At 41.0% G+C, this 19181-nt stretch overlaps 1 protein-coding gene across 4 annotated transcripts in view; it reads right to left on the minus strand.

The window, feature by feature from the left end:
- The window catches only part of RIMS2 (regulating synaptic membrane exocytosis 2), a 690919-nt gene that overhangs the window by 98112 nt on the left and 573626 nt on the right, over positions 1 to 19181 (minus strand). Inside the window, exons 1-2 of one of the 4 annotated variants that reach the window (XM_066578096.1) lie at positions 13939 to 13994; positions 4366 to 4404 (exon numbers count right to left, since the gene is read on the minus strand). The exons of 2 other annotated variants lie outside the window; for them this stretch is intronic. Coding sequence is in view for 1 of the 2 variants with exons in the window: in XM_066578099.1 (XP_066434196.1) it covers positions 4366 to 4404 (39 nt within the window). In the remaining variant the exon portion in view is untranslated. Of the gene's footprint in view, positions 1 to 4365; positions 4405 to 13938; positions 13995 to 19181 lie in introns of those variants that run through there. One more of the 4 variants, XM_066578099.1, reaches the window with a different exon arrangement.

The raw sequence follows: 19181 nt of genomic DNA on the forward strand, positions 1-19181 counted from the left end.
GTTCCCTTTAAATTAATCAACGCAGAGTTCTGAGCCTAAAGAGGACCTGTCATGTCCTCACATCAGCGCGGCCAGCTGCATAACTTTGCATCCACATCCTTACTGAATATATTGCAGCCTGTCTTTTATTTATACTCATTCCTGTATGGCCTCTTATATTCGTCTTACAGTGCTATCAATGTGGCAAGTGGGCGGCCCTCATACTCACTGTCAATCAAATCTGACAGCATGTGGTGAAGACCGCTCACTTGACACATTCAAGGTATCAGGAGCTGAATCTAAGAAGTGCCCCTATGAGGAGACTACAAATACGGAGCAAGACACCGGTGGAGTCAGCAAGGCAGCAGCCAGAAAGCTATGCAACCAGACCCGTTGGCATGAGGAAAAGGAACATCTTCATTAAATATGATATTGTGTAAAAGGATAGATGTTCATTTGAAGCTGAACACTACGTCATGTCTGACAGTCTGGTTGCTAGGTACCCACTGCCTAACAATCACACTATTTTCAAAGCGGTTGACAGGTAGCACACACCTAGCAAGTAGTCTGCCTCAGGTTAGGCCGGGTCCAGGTCCCATTATCAGCTGTCAAAGATGGCTGACCCATTTTTCAGTCTTCCTAATCACCACATTGCATTGATAGTGTTAGACTACCAGTGCACTATACCTGTTCTCTGATTGGCTAGATCTGTTCACGTGATCAGCACTGGCCAAATCAGAGAGCAGTGGATAGTGTGCATTAAGTAGTTAGAAAATTGCTGCAGTCATCTTGGACAGTGAAAAATGAGGCCCAGAAATAGCGAATTAGAGGGGTGGCAGAGAAAAACAACTGCGGGTAATATACCTCCACCCCCTCCAGTCTCGGAACAGAATTTCATCCCGAAACTAGAGGATTACTGTGAGTCCCACTAAGTTGTGCCCACTTTGGCTAGTTGGATGAGCTGACACCAGACGTACTACAGTACCTTACACACATAAGGTGTTTAATGTTCTGAGTGTAAATGATTATCATGGCAGATTGGAGGGTTACAAGCTCTGCCGCCAAGAATGAATTCCTTTGCTAAGAGCTGGAGAATATATAAAAAAAAGTTACATCTTGACACGCAGAACACTACTGTCCTAATAAAATGCATTGGTGCCCACTGCCCAGTAATATGGTTTTTGATCTCTTACAGAAACCTAAAGGGTCCAGTCATCACTTATCATGAAAAAACAGATTATTCTGAGAGCTATTAATTTTGGAGCGGTCACCGTGATCTTCTGAGACATCAGAGTGAATGGTACGAAAAGGATCGATAAATGGAAACTTATTTCTATAGATATTATTAAAAGGCAAGGCAGTGGATAGATAGAACATGCTTCACTTACTGGAAGCTACGCCTTTAGGATTAGTCCCATTCGTTGGGTAGAGAGGTGGAACCTGAAGCTCCTAAATCCTCATCTGCCACGTCCCATTTATAATATTGGTGTCTTGTTATGTGGTGAACCAGGACCTGGAAGCGACTGCCACAGTACCTCTGCGCCTTTTATTCTTATGAAAAGCTACAAATGTACTGTTAGACTGCCTTCTCACATGGAGGAATCGCTGTGGGCATTCTGCAACGGAATACCCACAGCAATTCAACAATGATCAAATAAGGACCTAAGTGATGCGGATTTGGCTGCCTTTTAAATGCGAAACAAGTGCAGAATTCAACCCTTGCATTTCAAGGGTTGAATTGCGCAACAGAAATCCGCAGCTTAAATAGACATGGTGCAGATTTAGGAATCCGCAGTGTTGTTCAAAAACACTGCAGATTCATTGTGGAAAATTTCTGCCCTATGTGAAGGAGATTTCTGAAATCTCATCCCCGTGGCTTGTACGACAAATGCTGCAGAATTTCCGATGCAATTCCACTAGCCTATTGTGTGTGAGAAGACGGCCTGAGGGTGTATTCATGGGAATGATTTTCACGCGCAAGTTCTGTTCGATTCAGCGTAGGACACAACTTGCACGTAAAAAGAACCCATCATTTTCAATGGTTTCCTTCTCATTTGCAATGTTTTCACTACAGCGATGCTGTGTGGAAAAAAAATCGCAGCATGCCCATTCTTTTTGCGATATCGCCCATTATTTTCAATGAGGCAGGTGGCAGCAGCAGCGCCGGACCCATTGAAAGCAATGGGGGAGGATCGAGGTCACATCCAGAGGCTTCACCTTGTTGTCAATGGGTCCGGCGGCAGAAGCGCCTACCCCATTGAAAACATAGGTAGTAGATCGTGCTCCTCTGCCACTGCTGTTACAGCTGTGGCAGGGAATTCCTTCATCTCCGCGGGCAGTCCCCTCATCACTGAACACTGCGACAGAAGCGGCAGAGTGTTCAGTGATGAGGGAACTCCCTGCGGGGATGAAGGAATCCCCTGCCACTGCTGTCACATCAGTGGCAGAGGATCACGATCTTCTCCCATTGCTTTCAATGGGGCTGGCGGTGCTGCTGCCCCATTGAAAGCTATGGAATGAAGGGAACCCCTGCAGGGATGCAAGGCTGTTTTCACATGAAAACAGCTCACATTCAGGGGTTTCCCATGGATTACAAGAGCGATATCGGGTGTGAATCACGACCCAATATCGCTTTCGCCAATGTGCAGGAGGTGGTTTCACACGGGCGAGAAAATCACGTGATTTTCGCCTGATGCGAGAGTCAGTAAAAAAACAGATTATGAAACCAATGATTTACAATGGCTTCCTTCCAAACTGCGATTTTTTCACTGATGCGATGTTGAGAGAAAACAAAAAGTCACAGCATACTCTATCATTCTGCGATGTGCAATTTTTTTTATCTCCCATGTTACCCTATGGAGCCCCTTTATATTGCATTGCAACACAACAAACTTCTGTTGCAAAGCGATTTTAACATTAGAAACTACTATTAACTTTTGCGTTAAAGAAACGTGTGATTTTCTTGCGCGATTTTAACGGAGGTGGCAGTGGAGCAGTTTTGTCACAAATGGTGCACCAGCACCAGGCCCCCTAGCAGCACCAGTCCCCTGGCAGTTTTTAGAAAAAGGAGGTATAATGGTTGTTGGCGAGCCCGTTTTAATACCCTTGTACAAGGCCCACTAGGGAATCAAAATGACGCTGAAAATGACATCACTGATGTATCACAATATCTTAATTGAGATACCAGGTGTGAGCTGGACTCTAAAACTATAATTTTGGCAAGAAATCAAAATGAAATTGAAACCCACAAAACAGCACAACAATATGCCCTCCATGAAATAGATGTTCTGGAGGTTGTAGGGACATCTGTATGGTAACCCACAAGAACCCTGATCAGAGCATGCAGACTCCTCTCCTTTGGGCTTCCATTTATTTCAATGGAAGGCACATCCTGAGAGAAACCATCTGCAAGGTGGGTTTTACATGAGTGTCCCAGCCAAATTGCAAGTCTACTGACCCGAAATCAAAGCCTCATAGGTCCCTATGATGCTGCACGGTCAGGTAAGTAGACCTGTGATTGGGTTGGGACATTCATCCATAATACAAGTGCAAAAAAGTGCCCATAGTATGCTTGTGTGAAACTGGCCTATAAGGGCATAAACACATGAGCATATGCGCAACTACGCTCGCAACTACAGAGCATATTTGCACATGAACCAGTTTTTTTCCTTCTTTTTTTCAGGTCATTCGAACTCCGAGCTGTAGTGCGTGAGTTTGAAAAAAAACTGTGTGAAGATAGGTCCTGCCGTATCTTTCCTGCTCATACTATTAACTACACACATGAAAGATAGGGCAAGTGTTATCGCTTCTCACTCATACTATTAACAGCTAAGAATACCGCTAATTAAATCAATGGTTTTGTTTCATCCCGTTCTCACAATTATCATGGCCACATAACGGACTAAATCACACTCATCTGAAGAAGCCCCAAGGCCACTCTCACACACAGCTTTTACCTCGAATTTGATCAGCATTTTCTAAGGCATGTCACTGCATTCGACAGTGCTTTTTAACGCATCCAATCATTGTGATGGGTGATTAGGTGCATTAAAAAGCGCAAAAATGCCTGAAAAAAAGAGCAGACAGCACTCGAAAATCGTGGCGTTTTTTTTAACGCTGGTCAGCAACGCCACATTCAAAATTATTGGAGTGTTGTACTGCCATTAGCGTGGCATTCCGAATGCTGCACTAATTGTGGTAAAAAGCGTCCTATGTGAGAGTGGCCTAAGGCTTGGAATTTGTAAATTCTGAAATAATAGTAGCATCTTAATAATGTACGCTAAGAACCTTGAACAACTAAAGAGAAATACGCTTAAAAGTATAAATAACATTATATAATAATACAAAAATGTCACCAATCACACATCATGCTTCTAAGTCCCATACCTGGATCCCCACCATTCTCTTGTTCTGCCGTCCTCTCTTCTAGAAACAAAAATGATAAATGTAATGGGAGACATGAAATTAAAGAAATGGTGCAAAATGGGGACACAAGAAAATGTGAAGGAGTCACTAAAGAAAATAAAACATAAAAGCAAAAACAGAACAAGCTGAGCAGTGGCAAGAAACATGGATGGATGGATCGATGGCCAGATGGATGGATGGACTGAACTGAATATTTATGTTGGTATCACTTTTATTACACTGGTAGCACCCTGCAACTTAGCTTGGCCCTTTTTCTATTATATTTCACAAACATCTTCAGTTTAATGAGTCAATCCACAGATTTCCTAAAAATCATCTGTTTATACACTGTTTATTGGTAATTAATGCATTTGAAATGCAAGAAACCACATATATTAGTTACTGTAGTAAACCTTAGTAGATTGATGTCTCTCTTCTTTCTATATATCCATCTATCTAATATCTATCCCATATCTATCTATCTCATATCTACCTATCAATCTATCTCATATCTACCTAACTCCTATCTATCTATCTCATATCTATCTATCTCATATCTACCTAACTCATATCTACCTAACTCATATCTACCTAACTCATATCTACCTAACTCATATCTACCTAACTCATATCTATCTATCTCATATCTACCTAACTCATATCTATCTATCTCATATCTACCTAACTCATATCTACCTAACTCATATCTATCTCATATCTATCTATCTCATATCTACCTAACTCATATCTATCTATCTATCTCATATCTATCTATCTCATATCTACCTAACTCATATCTATCTCATATCTATCTATCTCATATCTACCTAACTCATATCTATCTATCTCATATCTATCTCATATCTACCCAACTCATATCTACTTAACTCATATCTACCTAACTCATATCTATCTATCTCATATCTATCTATCTCATATCTAGCACATATCTATCACATATCTATCTATCTATCTTTCTTATCGTATGATCATTAACTGAATAGTTTCCATTTTTAACAGACCTGATAAACAGATACATTAAAAAACAAGCAGTTTCTAGCAGTTTGTTTATCTTTGCTTCTGTTACATGTGTATCGGATCTACTTTGTATTCTTTTATCTTTCTTTCTATGTATGCTCATTTAAAAAAAAAAAAAGATCTGTTAAACGGATATCAAAAATGGAACCAAACGGAAACCTTTCCGTTCAGTTCCATCACTCATGGACTATAATGCTTTTTAAAAAAGGAAGGACCCATTCTGTCTGATTTCTTTTTTTTAACGGAGATAGTAGCTCAGACTGCTGTGCTATTGTTTCCATGGGGAAAAAAAAACTAATTTCAAACAGAACGGAGGCAGAGTGAGTAACAGAAGCTCAGAAAATCCCACTGAAATCAATGGCATCCTAAAGATAACCATTTTCCATTTGGCTAAAAAGCATAAATGTGAACAAGCCTTTATTTGTATGTGCCCCAAAATTATACCAATGAAAACATGAAGTAATGCTGCTACAAATAAGTCCTCGTTGAGCTCCCTGGACAGAAAAATAAAAAGACTACATAACCTAGAATGTAGCAACACAAAAACTAATTTAAAAAAAAAAAAGTTTTTACTGTGTAAAAGTAGTAAAGGAAAACAAACATAATAAATTTAGTATTGCTGTAATTGTGATAACCCATGGAATAAAATCAACACAACATTTATACCGTATTGTGAACGCTGTAAAAACAAGAAGTATTCAATATATAATACTGTGTGCAATCCAATGGGATGGTTCTCAGTAAGAGAAACTAAGTATTCTTGTAGATATGATACTCTTCAATGGCTAACAAAAATATATGAAGTTATTTTCGTATCTATGCAGGGTTCTTCCTCAAGTTAGATGGAACAGATCTGAAGAAGCATTTATATAAATACATATACACATAATTGCATGGGAGCAGGGGCGTAACTATAGAGGATGCAGGGGATACGGTTGCACCTGGGCCCAGGAACCTTAGGGGGCCCATAAGGCCTCTCTTCTCCATATAGGGAACCCAGTACTATGAGTAAAGCATTATAGTTGGGGGCCCTGTTACAGGTTTTGCATCGGGGCCTGGGAGCTTCAAGTTACACCTCTGCATGGGAGGGCACAAACATGGTGTGATTAATTTGCATTTAAAAAGAATTTCAGAACAGGATCAGAAGGCACAGACATGGTTTGATTAATTAGCACTTAGATAAATACTAAAAAGGGATGAGCAGAACAGTAAATACTTAATTAGTCCAGTGGTATGTGAAAGTTTTATGGTCTCTAAATCCTGTTCCAGAATTCTTTTTAAGTGCAAATTAATCACATCATGTTTGCGCCCTTTCATGTGATCATGTGTATGTATTCGTATAAATGCATCTTCAGATCTGTTCCATTATGCTTGAGGAAGAACCGTGTGTCATAAAGAGATTGAGAAAGTGTCCACCCAGCTGTCCAGTATCAATCTCTTTATGACACCCTGCGTAGGTTCAAAAGATCGCTATAACATCGTGCATTTTTGGTTAACCATTAAAAGGTATCATATCTACAGGATTACTTGGTTTCTCTAATTGACAACAATCACATTTTGCTCTATTGGCTAACATGGTACTAAACGTTTTTCATTTTTTCACTCCAATGAGGTCAGTATAAATGAAAATTCTGCAAAAAAAAACAAGCTACAGTGATAGGAAAATTAAAAAGATGACTTTTGGAATGCAGTGAAAAAAAAATCACTGTGTCCTTAAGACCCAAACTAGGCCATGTCCTTAAGGGGTTAAGTTACAGAAAATACAGAATCTCTTACTGAACTGGAATGGTTTACCTCACATTTCCTGGGTATTAGTTTTGACTTGTGCTCTCCTGAGTGGAATATAAAAATCCCACAACAGGTCGTGTCCAGTAAAAGAAAGAATAGTGAAGCATCTCATACTGATAACATGGCTTTGTTAAAATATGTCGAATCAAGCAAACTTCTAGACAAAACCAAAAACGTAACAGCTGAATCTCTATATGACTTAATCGAGTGCAGTCATACTCTTGTAAACCCAGCCTTGCTCCAGGTTCCTCCAGTTTCTGGGACAGGGAGTAGCTGTATATGCATTATACACATATCTATCTATCGATCGATCGATATGTATATATGCTTTTGCAAGCGAATATATATGTATGTTCACTATAAAAAAAATTATTATATATATTCGCTATCAAAATTATTGCGAATTCAGTTTATTTCCCACATTTACAAACTTTCAGCTGTTTGCAAGAGGGCAATCAAACAATAACAATTTAATTAGTTCAACACAATTACTATAATAAGGGTTTTTTCCAAATTCCTCACGAAATGCCACTTTTAATGACTACTGCAGTCTCAGAATTATTCAACCCCCTAAATAGAATTCCTCAAAAGAGTACACATTTTGTTGCCTCAAACACACCTGGTGCAACTAATTAGGTTTTCATTAATTGCATCAGGTGTACTTGAGATAAAACACATCAAATACCTGGACTGGCTAGGGCTTTGTTGACTGTGATGTCTGATTGCATGTTAGAGATATGGCTTCCTTAAGAGAACGGTCCAAAAAGTTAAGAGATCATTGCCTTGTACAAACAAGGAAAATGATACAAAACAGTAGCAAAGGCACTGTGTGTTCCTAGAGATGCAGTTGGAGGCAGCTCATAACTTCAAAGTTAAAGGAACACTGGCTACACTACCTGTACATCAGTGTTCCCCAACTCCAGTCCTCAGGGACCGCCAACAGGTCATGTTTCCTAGATTTCCTCAGTGTTGCACAGGTGATGTAATTATTGTCAATGCCTCAGACATTGCCACAGGTGTTCTTACTATAGGATATCCTGAAAACATGACCTGTTGGTGGTCCCTGAGGACTGGAGTTGGGGACCTCTGCTGTACATGGCAGAAAGAGGACGCTATGACCAGATTCCTGAAGAGGCACGTGGTCAAAAACCCTTGAGTGACTTCAAAGGACTTGAAGCAAGATTTGGTGGCAGTGGACACTGAGGTTTCCATTTGCCCAGTAAGGGCAGCTTCAGATGACTGTAAGCGCAAAAATGGTTTCAGTAGTGCAACATTTGTGCTGTGAATGCTGCATTATCATTTTACTGTTCTTTCTGCCCTGCCAGGGACCATTCACATTGGCGTGGGATACACCCGCACCATGATTGTAAAAGCTGTGCAGCTTAATTAGTCTCTGATGTTATCGATTTGCGCAACCCCGTAGACTCCTATGGTGCCTTAAGTGTGCAAATGCGCACAAAAATAGAGCATGTCGGGTTTTCTTTTGAATAAGCGAAATGGGTTCTGTTGTCGGCATACTCTGATGGCAGCTGTTAACCTTTTAAATGCCGCTGTCAATTCTGAAATTAAATGCATTAATTGGTGTTCGGGGGTCTCAAATATCTTCTTCCTGGGGTGAGATTGCATGGTGCTGTACGATTGCCCTGGCAACCTGGGGCTTTTTGAAGGCCCCCCAGGACTGCCATGACTGGTTGCCTGTGGCAATTCTTGTTACATGGCCTATCAGAATGTGGTATGATTTAATGCTATGGCTTTAAGCCCCATTTACACTGAAAGATGACCACTAGAGATGAGCAAACGTACTCGGTAAGGGCGATTTCGCAATCGAGCACTGCGATTTTCGAGTACTTCACTACTCGGGTGAAAAGTACTCGGGTGCGCTGTGGGGCAGGGGGAGGCGCGGCGGAGCGGGGGTAGCAGCAGGGAACAGGGGGGAGCCCTCTCTCTCTCCCTCTCCCCCCACTCCCCGCTCCAACCCACAGCGCACCCGAGTACTTTTCACCCGAGTAGTGAAGTACTCGAAAATCGCGGTGCTCGATTGCGAAATTGCCCTTACCGAGTACGTTCGCTCATCTCTAATGACCACTCAAAAATTGCTCAGATGACAGTTTGAGTAACAGTTTTTAGTGATCCTCTTTGTGTAAACTCTTAAGTAGCTAATTAGCTACTTAAGAGTTAAATGAAGGCGGAGCGGGACACTGCTGACCACTCGGAGAATAGCAGCTGCTTTGTATATGCAAACAGTGCTTTGTTCTCAGAGCTTTTAGCTTGTATCCCACTGAGAAGTCTCAGCGGGATACCCGCTGAAAGAATGCTATCATCGGTATCGTGCTGAGAACTCAGCGTGCGGCGCTGATGAGAGTCATCACTGACTTTTAGCTTGCTAAAAATCAGCAATTAATGAATAGTGCACGAAAAGTGCACGATGGCAGCACGTTTAGACGCAACGGTTATCTCTGAAAAGATGGCTTTTGAGCGATAATCATTATGTCTAAATGGGCTTTTACATTATACTGTATGAGCGATCAAATGCCCTTTGGGGATTAAAAGAAGAATTAAAAAATACATTTAATAAAAGCTTTAATAAGTATTAGAAAAAAGTAGTAAAATAAAAAACCCTTTACCATAATTATAACAAAAAGAGCGAAATAAAAAAACATTTTTTATATCATCATATCCATAAAAGTCCAATGTATCAAGGTAACACATTATTTATCCCACACAGTGAACATCATCAGAAGAAAAACACACAATGCCAGAGTTTTTTGATCTCATCTCCAAGAAAAAATGTATTTAAAGGATATCAACATGTCATGTCACCTGAACTCCGAATGTTACCAGAAGAAACTACAGGATGTCACAAAAAATGAGCCTTTAAACAACAATATTGACAGAAAAATAAAAAAAGTTCTGACTGTTTTTAAAGTAGTAAAGCAAAAAAGAAAAAACTATAGAAATTGGGTATTGTCTAGAGATGAGCAAGCACGCTCGGATAAGTCAGTTACTCGAGAGAGCCTTACTGCAGACTGCCTATACATTAAACTTAACTGTATGCAGTAAGCTCCTAGTCTCCCTCTAGTGGCGACCACCAGCAGCAAAAATATCTACATCTATGCATCAGATTTAGAGCTGTATGTGATTGTTCCCAGCAAGAGAAACTACGTAATCTTGTAGATATGATACCTTTTAATGGCTAACAAAATACATGATGTTACAGCGAGCTTCCAAACCAATGCAGGGTTCTTCTTCAGGCTTAAATGGATTGGATCTGAAGAGGCATGGATATTTATACACAGTTATAACATACATACTTATGACAAGGCACAAATATGGATGTGATTGGTTCGCACTTAAAAGGAATTCTTCAACAGCAAACAAACTTTTTTTGTCTAGGCACTGATAGCAGAGTGAAAGTTTTATGGTCCCTAGATTACTGTTGGGGGGGGGGGAGGTTGTCAGGCTAGAAATGCTACAAGAGGTACACTGACATTTTTAATAGAGATGAGCGAACGTACTCGTTTCGAGTACTTACGCACCCGAGTACCGCCATTTTCGAGTACTTCAGTACTCGGGTGAAAAGATTCGGGGGGGGGGGGCGGGGAGAGGCGTGGCGGTGCAGGGGGTAGCAGCGGGGAACAGGGGGGAGCCCTCTCTCTCTCCCTCTCCCCCCCACTCCCCACTGCTACCCCCCGTGCCGCCACGGCGCCCCCCGAATTTTTTCGCCCGAGTACGGAAGTACTCGGAAATCGCGGTATTCGGGCGAAAAAGGGGGCGTGGCCGAGCACGTTCGCTCATCTCTAATTTTTAACTAAACACTGATAAGGGAGTGAAAGTTTATGGTCCCTGAATTACTGTTGACGGGGGTCTTATCTGTGCAATAAATTTCTCATACTTCCCATTCACGCATAAATCCTGGGGAACAATTTAACCCAGTATTCAGCATGTCAAAGGTTGTTATCAATTTATATTCCCAAATTCTTCTGTGGTTTTGTGACTTGAAACCACCCTTCAATATCAAAACTCTCATATCTCCCATGTCATGTCCATGGTTAGAAAAGTGCTCCACCACAGGTAATTCTCTTTTTCTGTGTTTAATCATGTGGCGATGAGATCTCATCCTGGCTTTCAGTTTCTGTCCTGTTTCTCCAACATAAAGACCCCCAACAGGACATTTACTGCACATGATCAGGTACACAACATTGGACGTGGAACATGTGAATGTCCCTGGGATCTTATAGTCCTGCTGTGTATTGGGGATCCGTATCCTGTCCGCAGTCAATATATGTGAGGAGGTCTTACAGCTCCTTACGTTACAGGGAGAAGTTCATTTTTGTGTGTCAGAGGGTAATGCACTCCTGATTATAAAGTTCCTCAAGTTAGGAGGTTGCCTGTAACACAGAAGGGGAGGGTCTGGGAATATGGTTTTCAGACGGTCATCCTTGTGTAGGGTATGGTGGAGTTTCTTTGCGGTTTTCCTTAGTACCTCTAGTTGCGGATTGTAGGTCACTAATAGAGGCACATGATTGTTTCTTTCCTTCTTGAATTGGAGTAGTTGATTCCTGGGTATCCTGGTGGCTCTAGTGATTTGGTCATCAATTGAGGTGGGATGGTAGCCCTGATTTATAACTGTCCTTTTAAGATGGTACAAATGTTCCTCTCTGTCTGTTGGGTTGGAGCAGATCCGGTTATACCTGATGGCCTGGCTATAGACAATGGACTTTTTGATGTGTTTAGGATGGAAACTGTCCCATCTGAGGTATGTAGGCCGATCAATCGGTTTTCGGTATAGGGATGTCTGCATTGAGTTGTTTAAAATCTTAATGGTGGTGTCCAAAAAGTTGATTTCTGTATGCGAGTAGTTTAATGTCAGGTTTATAGTGGGGTGGAATGCATTGCATCTTATATGGAATTTTATTAATTCTTGTTTGGTGTTGACAAACTGTCAACCGTAGGTCCCCTCCCCAATGGCCTCATCCTGGCCACTATGGATGTGGAATCCTTGTCTTCCAACATCCCACACGAGGATGGACTGACTGCCTGCCAGGCGCACCTTGAGGCCAATGGGGTTGCCTCTGACGCAGTGCTACCACTCACAAGATTCATCCTCACACACAATTATTTCTCCTTTGGCAAAGAGATATTCCTGCAACTCACCAGGCATGCCATGAGCAGTAAAAAGGCACCGCAATATGCCAACCTTTTTATAGCAAAACTGGAGAATGACTTTCTGGCCTCCTGCCCCAACAAACCATTGGCCTACTTCCGCTACATTGATGATATCATGATCATCTGGACCCACACCAAACAAGAATTAATTGTTCCCCAGGATTTATGCATGAATGGGAAGTGTGAGACATTTATTGCACATATAAGACCCACATCAACAGTAATTCAGGACCATAAACTTTCACTCCCTTATCAGTGTTTAGCTAAAAATGTCAGTGTACCTCTTGTAGCATTTCTAGCCTGACGACCCCCCCCCCAACAGTAATCTAGGGACCATAAAACTTTCACTCCGCTATCTGGGCCTAGACAAAAAAAGTTTGTTTGCTGTTGCAGAATTCCTTTTAAGTGCGAACCAATCACATCCATATCTGTGCCTTGTCATAAGTATGTATGTTATAAATGTGTATAAATATCCATGCCTCTTCAGATCCAATCCATTTAAGCCTGAAGAAGAACCCTGCGTTGGTTTGGAAGCTCGCTATTATTACATCATTTTTGTTAGCCATTAAAAGGTATCATATCTACAAGATTACGTCGTTTCTCTTGCTGGGAACAATCACATTTTGCTCTACTGGCTAACACGGTACCAAACCTTTGTTTTCATTTAGAGCTCTCTATCTGACACACAAAGCTGCAATTCTATTAAAGATACGATATGTTATCAGCACAGACAAGTGTCCTTAAAAAACAATATGATGTTAAAGGGTGGATAGTGAATTCAAAGTTACTTCTCCAGGACTTTTTCTACTGATGAACCATCCTCAGGGTCTGCCAACGAGCTGATCCCCAGGTCAGCTGTCAGTACATACTGTGCTGGAAGCAGAAGGACTGTCTATATTGCAGTGGCTTGGTTTGGTACTGCAGGCACAGCTCCTATTGATTTCATTGGGAATTGTGCTTTTAGTACCAAATTGGGCCACTGCAATGTTGACAGCGTTATTTGTTTCCAGAACTGTCCGCATTGACAGCAGGGCCATGAGTCAGCTGATCAGCAGGGATTCTGAAGGGTAGAACCCTGCCAATCAATTATTTATGACCTATAAATAATAGGCCATTAATACTAAAAGTCCTGGATGACCCTTTTAAGGCAACTACACATGAATAGCCTGTGCTATTCCCTTTTAATATCCATTTTAGGCTAGAGAAAATTAATTGTAGTGTTCTTCAGTGGAATTACTGACAGGAATTCTAGTCTAGACAAAAAATATCTGCCCCCCGTGATCACTACTTTATAACCACTTTTGCGAATCTCCAGGTCCGTGTGTAGGTGTGAGTGAGATTAATAGAAATTAGTAGCATACTTATTAGTACTTTAAGAATCCCACCATTTCCATTATCTTCATTAGTGGGTAATGTTAGTTTTCCCATAGCTGCCATAAATGAGACAAAAAAAATCAAAAACACTAAAAGGACCATCATGAAATTCCTCCTTAGGATGGAAAGAGACATGCACAGATCAGACACAGACAAGACAAAGAGGAAGGAAAGATTCAAGCGACAGACCTGAGTTTCGTCTTCGTGGCGAGTCCAAGTCTTCTGTGGCAAGACCGTGCAATGACAGACAGAGACAAAGGAGATGGGAGTGAGTGTGAGACTTACAGAAGAAAGCAACGGACACTCAAGGAAAAGCTCCTTGAACAGGTTGAAAAAAAAGCACAGATTGAAGGAGGACGGATGACACAGAATGAACAGGAACATAGAGACAAAGAGGACAATAGAAAAGAGACTTCGGGAACACACAAAAGCTACAGGAGAAAATCATGATGAAGGCAATTCAACGCAGGTAAAACACTCAGCGCCTTGTGAATAAATTGGCCAATCGACAACTGCACCAAATGACACAGTTATATAAAAGGGTAAGAAAGCTCTGCAATGCAGTTTTATCATGTAGTTAGTCACATGTAAAACCAAAAATAAAAAAAACAGTGGTGCAGATTTACTATTGAGAATCAGACAGTTTTCTGGCACATTTTGCACCCTAAAACTGTCTAATATACCTTATACCACATTTATGATGTGTTTTAGAAACGTTCTGACACTTTTTAAAAACACATCTGACAAAGGAGCGTAGATTTTTGGGAAAGTGATGTGACCTTAATATGGCATTATGGCAAAAATTTTGAGGAAACTGATGTTTAAGGAAAAAAAAAGGTTAATCTTTGACTACTATCTGCGAGATCCATCCTCCCTGTCCTATTGCAAAAACTAAAATGGAAAACAAATATGGTAAAAAGTTTATGAGATGTAAAACGATTAGAGATGAGCGAGCGTACTCGTTAAGGACAGATACTCGAATGAGTATCGTCCTTTTCGAGTACCTGCCTGCTTGTCCACAAAGATTTTGGTGCCGGCGGGGGGGAGTGGGGGGGAGGGGGAAAAGAGAGATCTCCCCCCCTGTTCCACCCCGCTCTCCCCCGCCGCCCCACGCCGGCAGCCGAATCTTTGCGGGCGAGCAGGCAGGTACTTGAAAAGGACGATACTCGCTCGAGTATCTGTCCTTAACGAGTAAGCTCGCTCATCTCTAAAAACGATTCCATCATGAAATCCACATAGAGTATAATAGAGAAACAAAAATGTTATCTATTGATGGTCCACTGAAAATACATTTCTTCCATTTGTTCTTTACCTCTTATCTGCCCTCATCCTGACTGTCAACTTGGTCTGAAAAGTTGGTCATGTCACCAGATCATTTTAGCAGGAATGTTAATAAGGTTCATATTGAATAAAAGGTTCAGCTGGCCACATATTATTAAATCAGAAGTGAAATTTGTTGATGAAGATTGATAATTTCATTTCCTGAGATATTGGCAAACTTTTGTTTTGCTACAGTAGCCATTTTTGCAAAAGTGAGAACAGGAAGTGCAGCCGTATTGGTGACCTTTTAATTATCTTTAAAACCGTAATCAACAATGTTATCAGAATATTCTATTTATTTATAACAAAGTCATAGTTTTACCTTCAGTTTTTAAGCCAATTTAAGATGCCAACCAATATGGCTGCACTAACTGTAGAGACTTTTTGCAGAGATGGCAAAATAAATGCCAATATCTCTATAAAGAAAGATATTTAGCAGTCTTTACTAATTTTCAATTTTTTTTAAATTTGATATTTTTATTGAGTTTTAGCATATAAAAACATACAACAAACATAAGCCCCCAAGCGATCACTTGATTGAAGAGACCATGACGGTCAGGTGAGCAGTGAGACCTCTTCTGAGTCATGTGATGTTATGTTTATCGGTCACATGGCCTGAGAGCAGCTTAGTCCCATTCAAGTAAATGGGACTGAGCAGCTACACTAATCACAGTGTCTGGTGTGGACTGAAGTGGCCATGGTGCTCGCCTGAACGCCACTGCCACTTTAATTAGTAATCGGCAAAGATTCCGATCGGTGGACCCTCACGATCAATTAGATAGATCATTAACAGTTTACTGCTGGAAAACCCCTATTAGAAGAAAGTTTATTGGCACATATTAACATGTGCTTTAGACCCGGTGTCTGAAGAAGGAAGGTGGTGGCCACTTCTTCAATGCGTTGAAGATTTTTTGTTACATACAGGAATCGGGAAGGAACCAGCAAGAAATGTTTTACTCTGCCCCCTGAGTTCTTAATAAGCATTGTATGCCAATAAATCAATCGGCCTCAAAGTAGTATTGGGAGCATATAGAAAAGGGTCAAATTGTTTTAAATATAAATGTATACAGACATCCTCTTTTAAAAAGTGTCCGAAAAAGTTACGCAACCAAACTTTTCTACAATGGAGTTTCTCAAAGACATTTCTGGAAAGACAGTCTACTTATTGTTCCTGGTGTCCCCTTTTCAATAATCTTATGCCATTCATGAAGACCTAGCCTAGTGCCCCTGTTCACAGCACCCAAGTCAGGCTTTAGGGGAATGAGTCATGTAAGACCCCTGTTTATTCTATATATAAGATATGAGCATACAAAACCTCAACACAAACAAAAGGATTGCTGAGTTTAGAAAAGCAATAGGAGGAAGAGGAATTTGACCTTGCTTTGGGCCAAATTCACAATTTGCTAAGTTTAAGTCTATAAAAAGGTTGCTGCACCTTTAGTGATTTACCAGTCATTTTAAAGTTAAAGATCATGACCTATTCTCAAGATAGGTCATCAATAGTTGACCTGTATGAATCCACTGCCTGGGACATCAGCTGATCAGTAGTTCTCCAAGCCACTGTTTCGGTGTACGGAGCAGGAAGCAGACAGCTCCAAATACTTTGCTGTATGGTTGAATTGCAGCTGTACCTGTAATACCAGTCTGAGCCATTGTAGAATGTACCGGACTATCTGCTTCCTACTCTGTACATGGAAACAGTGGCTGGGCGAACATCTTATCGGCTAGCGTCCTGGGCAGCGGATCCCTCCAATCAGCTATTGATGACTTATCCTGAGGATAGGCCATCAGTCCTTCAGAGCTGGACAACTACTTTAATGGAGATGAGAAAATGTGAATATGTTTAAATGTGCTTGTTGTGATGATCTACAATCCCTTTTGAATTGTGACCCTTATACCTACGCCACTGTGCGTATTCTGTAGAGACATTACACAGCACAACATTGTGAATTTCTTTCTTCTCACAGACCATTGTGTTGACATTGGTATAGATAATTTTCTTTAGTTATTTACCACGATGAAGGAAAAGTAGGACAACACTTGTGAAAAGCACTTGACCAGGACAATTGCCATAGAGCTCAGTGTTTATAAAATATTGTGTCAAATTACCGTGCTATTGCCTAGGATGTAGGGCAATCAATAAGAACAAGTGCAAAAGTAGACTGAGACTTGATTTTCATATGTAGTACAGGAAGAAAGTGCACTGAGGACAACTCTAGAATAGATGGATAGTGATAGATAGATAGATAGATAGATAGATAGATAGATAGATAGATAGATAGATAGATAGATAGATAGATAGATAGATATGAGATAGATACATAGATAGATAGATAGATAGATAGATCTCAAGTGAAAAAAATATGATTCATTTGACTTATTAAAAGTGCAGTACCAGAATGGAATTTTATCACCTATCCATAGCATAGGCAAAAAAAGTCTGATCAGTGGGGACTAATTGATGAAACCACTACCGATCTCGAGAATGGGGGTCCCGTCTTCTCCTCTCCTCCTCACTGCACCCTCTGGAGTGAGGAGGAGATTGAATGGCACTTCTAGAGACAGCTGAGCACTTGCACTCGACTATTTCCGTCAGCCTATTTGAAATTAATGGAGCGGCGCCATGCATGTGTGACTGTTACTTCATTCAAGCTCCGTGTCGCTGCGGGTAGGTGTAGTGAGCCCCCAGTGAACTTTTGGGTTTTTATTAGATCACCAAAAGATTCTAAAGATCAGTTTTAATAATGCTCCAGAATAGTGCTGGGCGAATCAAACCAGTAGAACCCGGTTTCATGTCGAACTTTGCTAAAATTTTAGTTTAGCCGAACCCAAACCAAAGGTTTTGCAAAGCTCTACCCAAAACAAGCTTCTACTGGTTTGGTTCACTCAAGAAAATACCTTAATTTTGGTGTAAAATACTGTCTAAGAGCCATAAAAACCCTGTATAACATGAGTGTTTTAGTGAACGTCCGGTTAAGTTCGAAGTAACTCGGACCGAACTGAACTTTTTGCAAGAGTTAGGTGAACCTGCCGAGCTGAAATTCTCAAAAGTTCATTCATCACTATTCCCAAAGCCAAGATCTTGGACAGAGCTGTATGTGTGAGTTTAGCCTTAGTGGCTGGGCCCTATTACATTGATATGTGTAAACATACATGAGGTCCATATGTAGCTGCCCACAAGATGTCAACTCGGGACAAAACAATAAGAAGCTTATATTAGCTGGAGCTAATTAACCCTATTCTCAACACTCTTAGGGCTCTCTCAAAGAAAGGTGTTTTGCTGTGTGCCGCAGGCAGGAGCATGAAGCAAGTATACAATGACATTCGTACTTGCTACGTGCCGATAATCCCAATACACTATCTTGGTGTGTATGTGTGCATATACACGGCAAGGTAGTGCATGCTGCAATCTTTTTTGCACGTGGATTTTACACGCTGTGTGTGAGAGACACAATTGAAAGTGAAATTGAGATTGGAACTACGTATTATGAGCGTAAAACCCGCGCAGGAAGAACGCGGTAACACACATTCGTGTAAGAGAGCTCTTATTAAACTGTTCATCAAGTACGAAGAATACAAATAGATTACACGTTTCCTAAATTCTCAGAGTCTCCAAATAACTTAAAGTGGTTGTTAAGCTTTAAACTATTGATAGTCTATCCTCCGGATAGGTTATCAGTAGTAGATCACCAAGGATTCACCGCCTGGGAACCCTGCTGGGATGATGAATAAATGTGTAGAGTTTATTTCTGCAGGAAGCAAACAGCTTCATTCCCACTGCAGAGGTGAGGCTAGGAATTGCAGGCCAGATTCCCATTGAAGTGAATGGTCAGTGGGAATGGAGCTATCTGCTTCAGAAATCAGCTCCGTGCATGGGCCCAGTAAACAGCTGAGTTCCTGGGCAATGAAGTTAGGCTAACAATACTTAAAGGGGTTGTCCCGCGAAAGCAAGTGGGGTTCAGCACTTCTGTATGGCCATATTAATGCACTTTGTAATGTACATTGTGCATTAATTATGAGCCATACAGAAGTTATTCACTAACCTGTTCCGTTGCTAGCGTTCTTGTCTCCATGGAGCCGTCTAATTTCAGCGTCTAATCGCCCGATTAGAC

This window comes from Eleutherodactylus coqui, chromosome 9 (assembly GCF_035609145.1).
Source record: "Eleutherodactylus coqui strain aEleCoq1 chromosome 9, aEleCoq1.hap1, whole genome shotgun sequence".
In the NCBI taxonomy this organism is placed as follows: domain Eukaryota; kingdom Metazoa; phylum Chordata; class Amphibia; order Anura; family Eleutherodactylidae; genus Eleutherodactylus; species Eleutherodactylus coqui.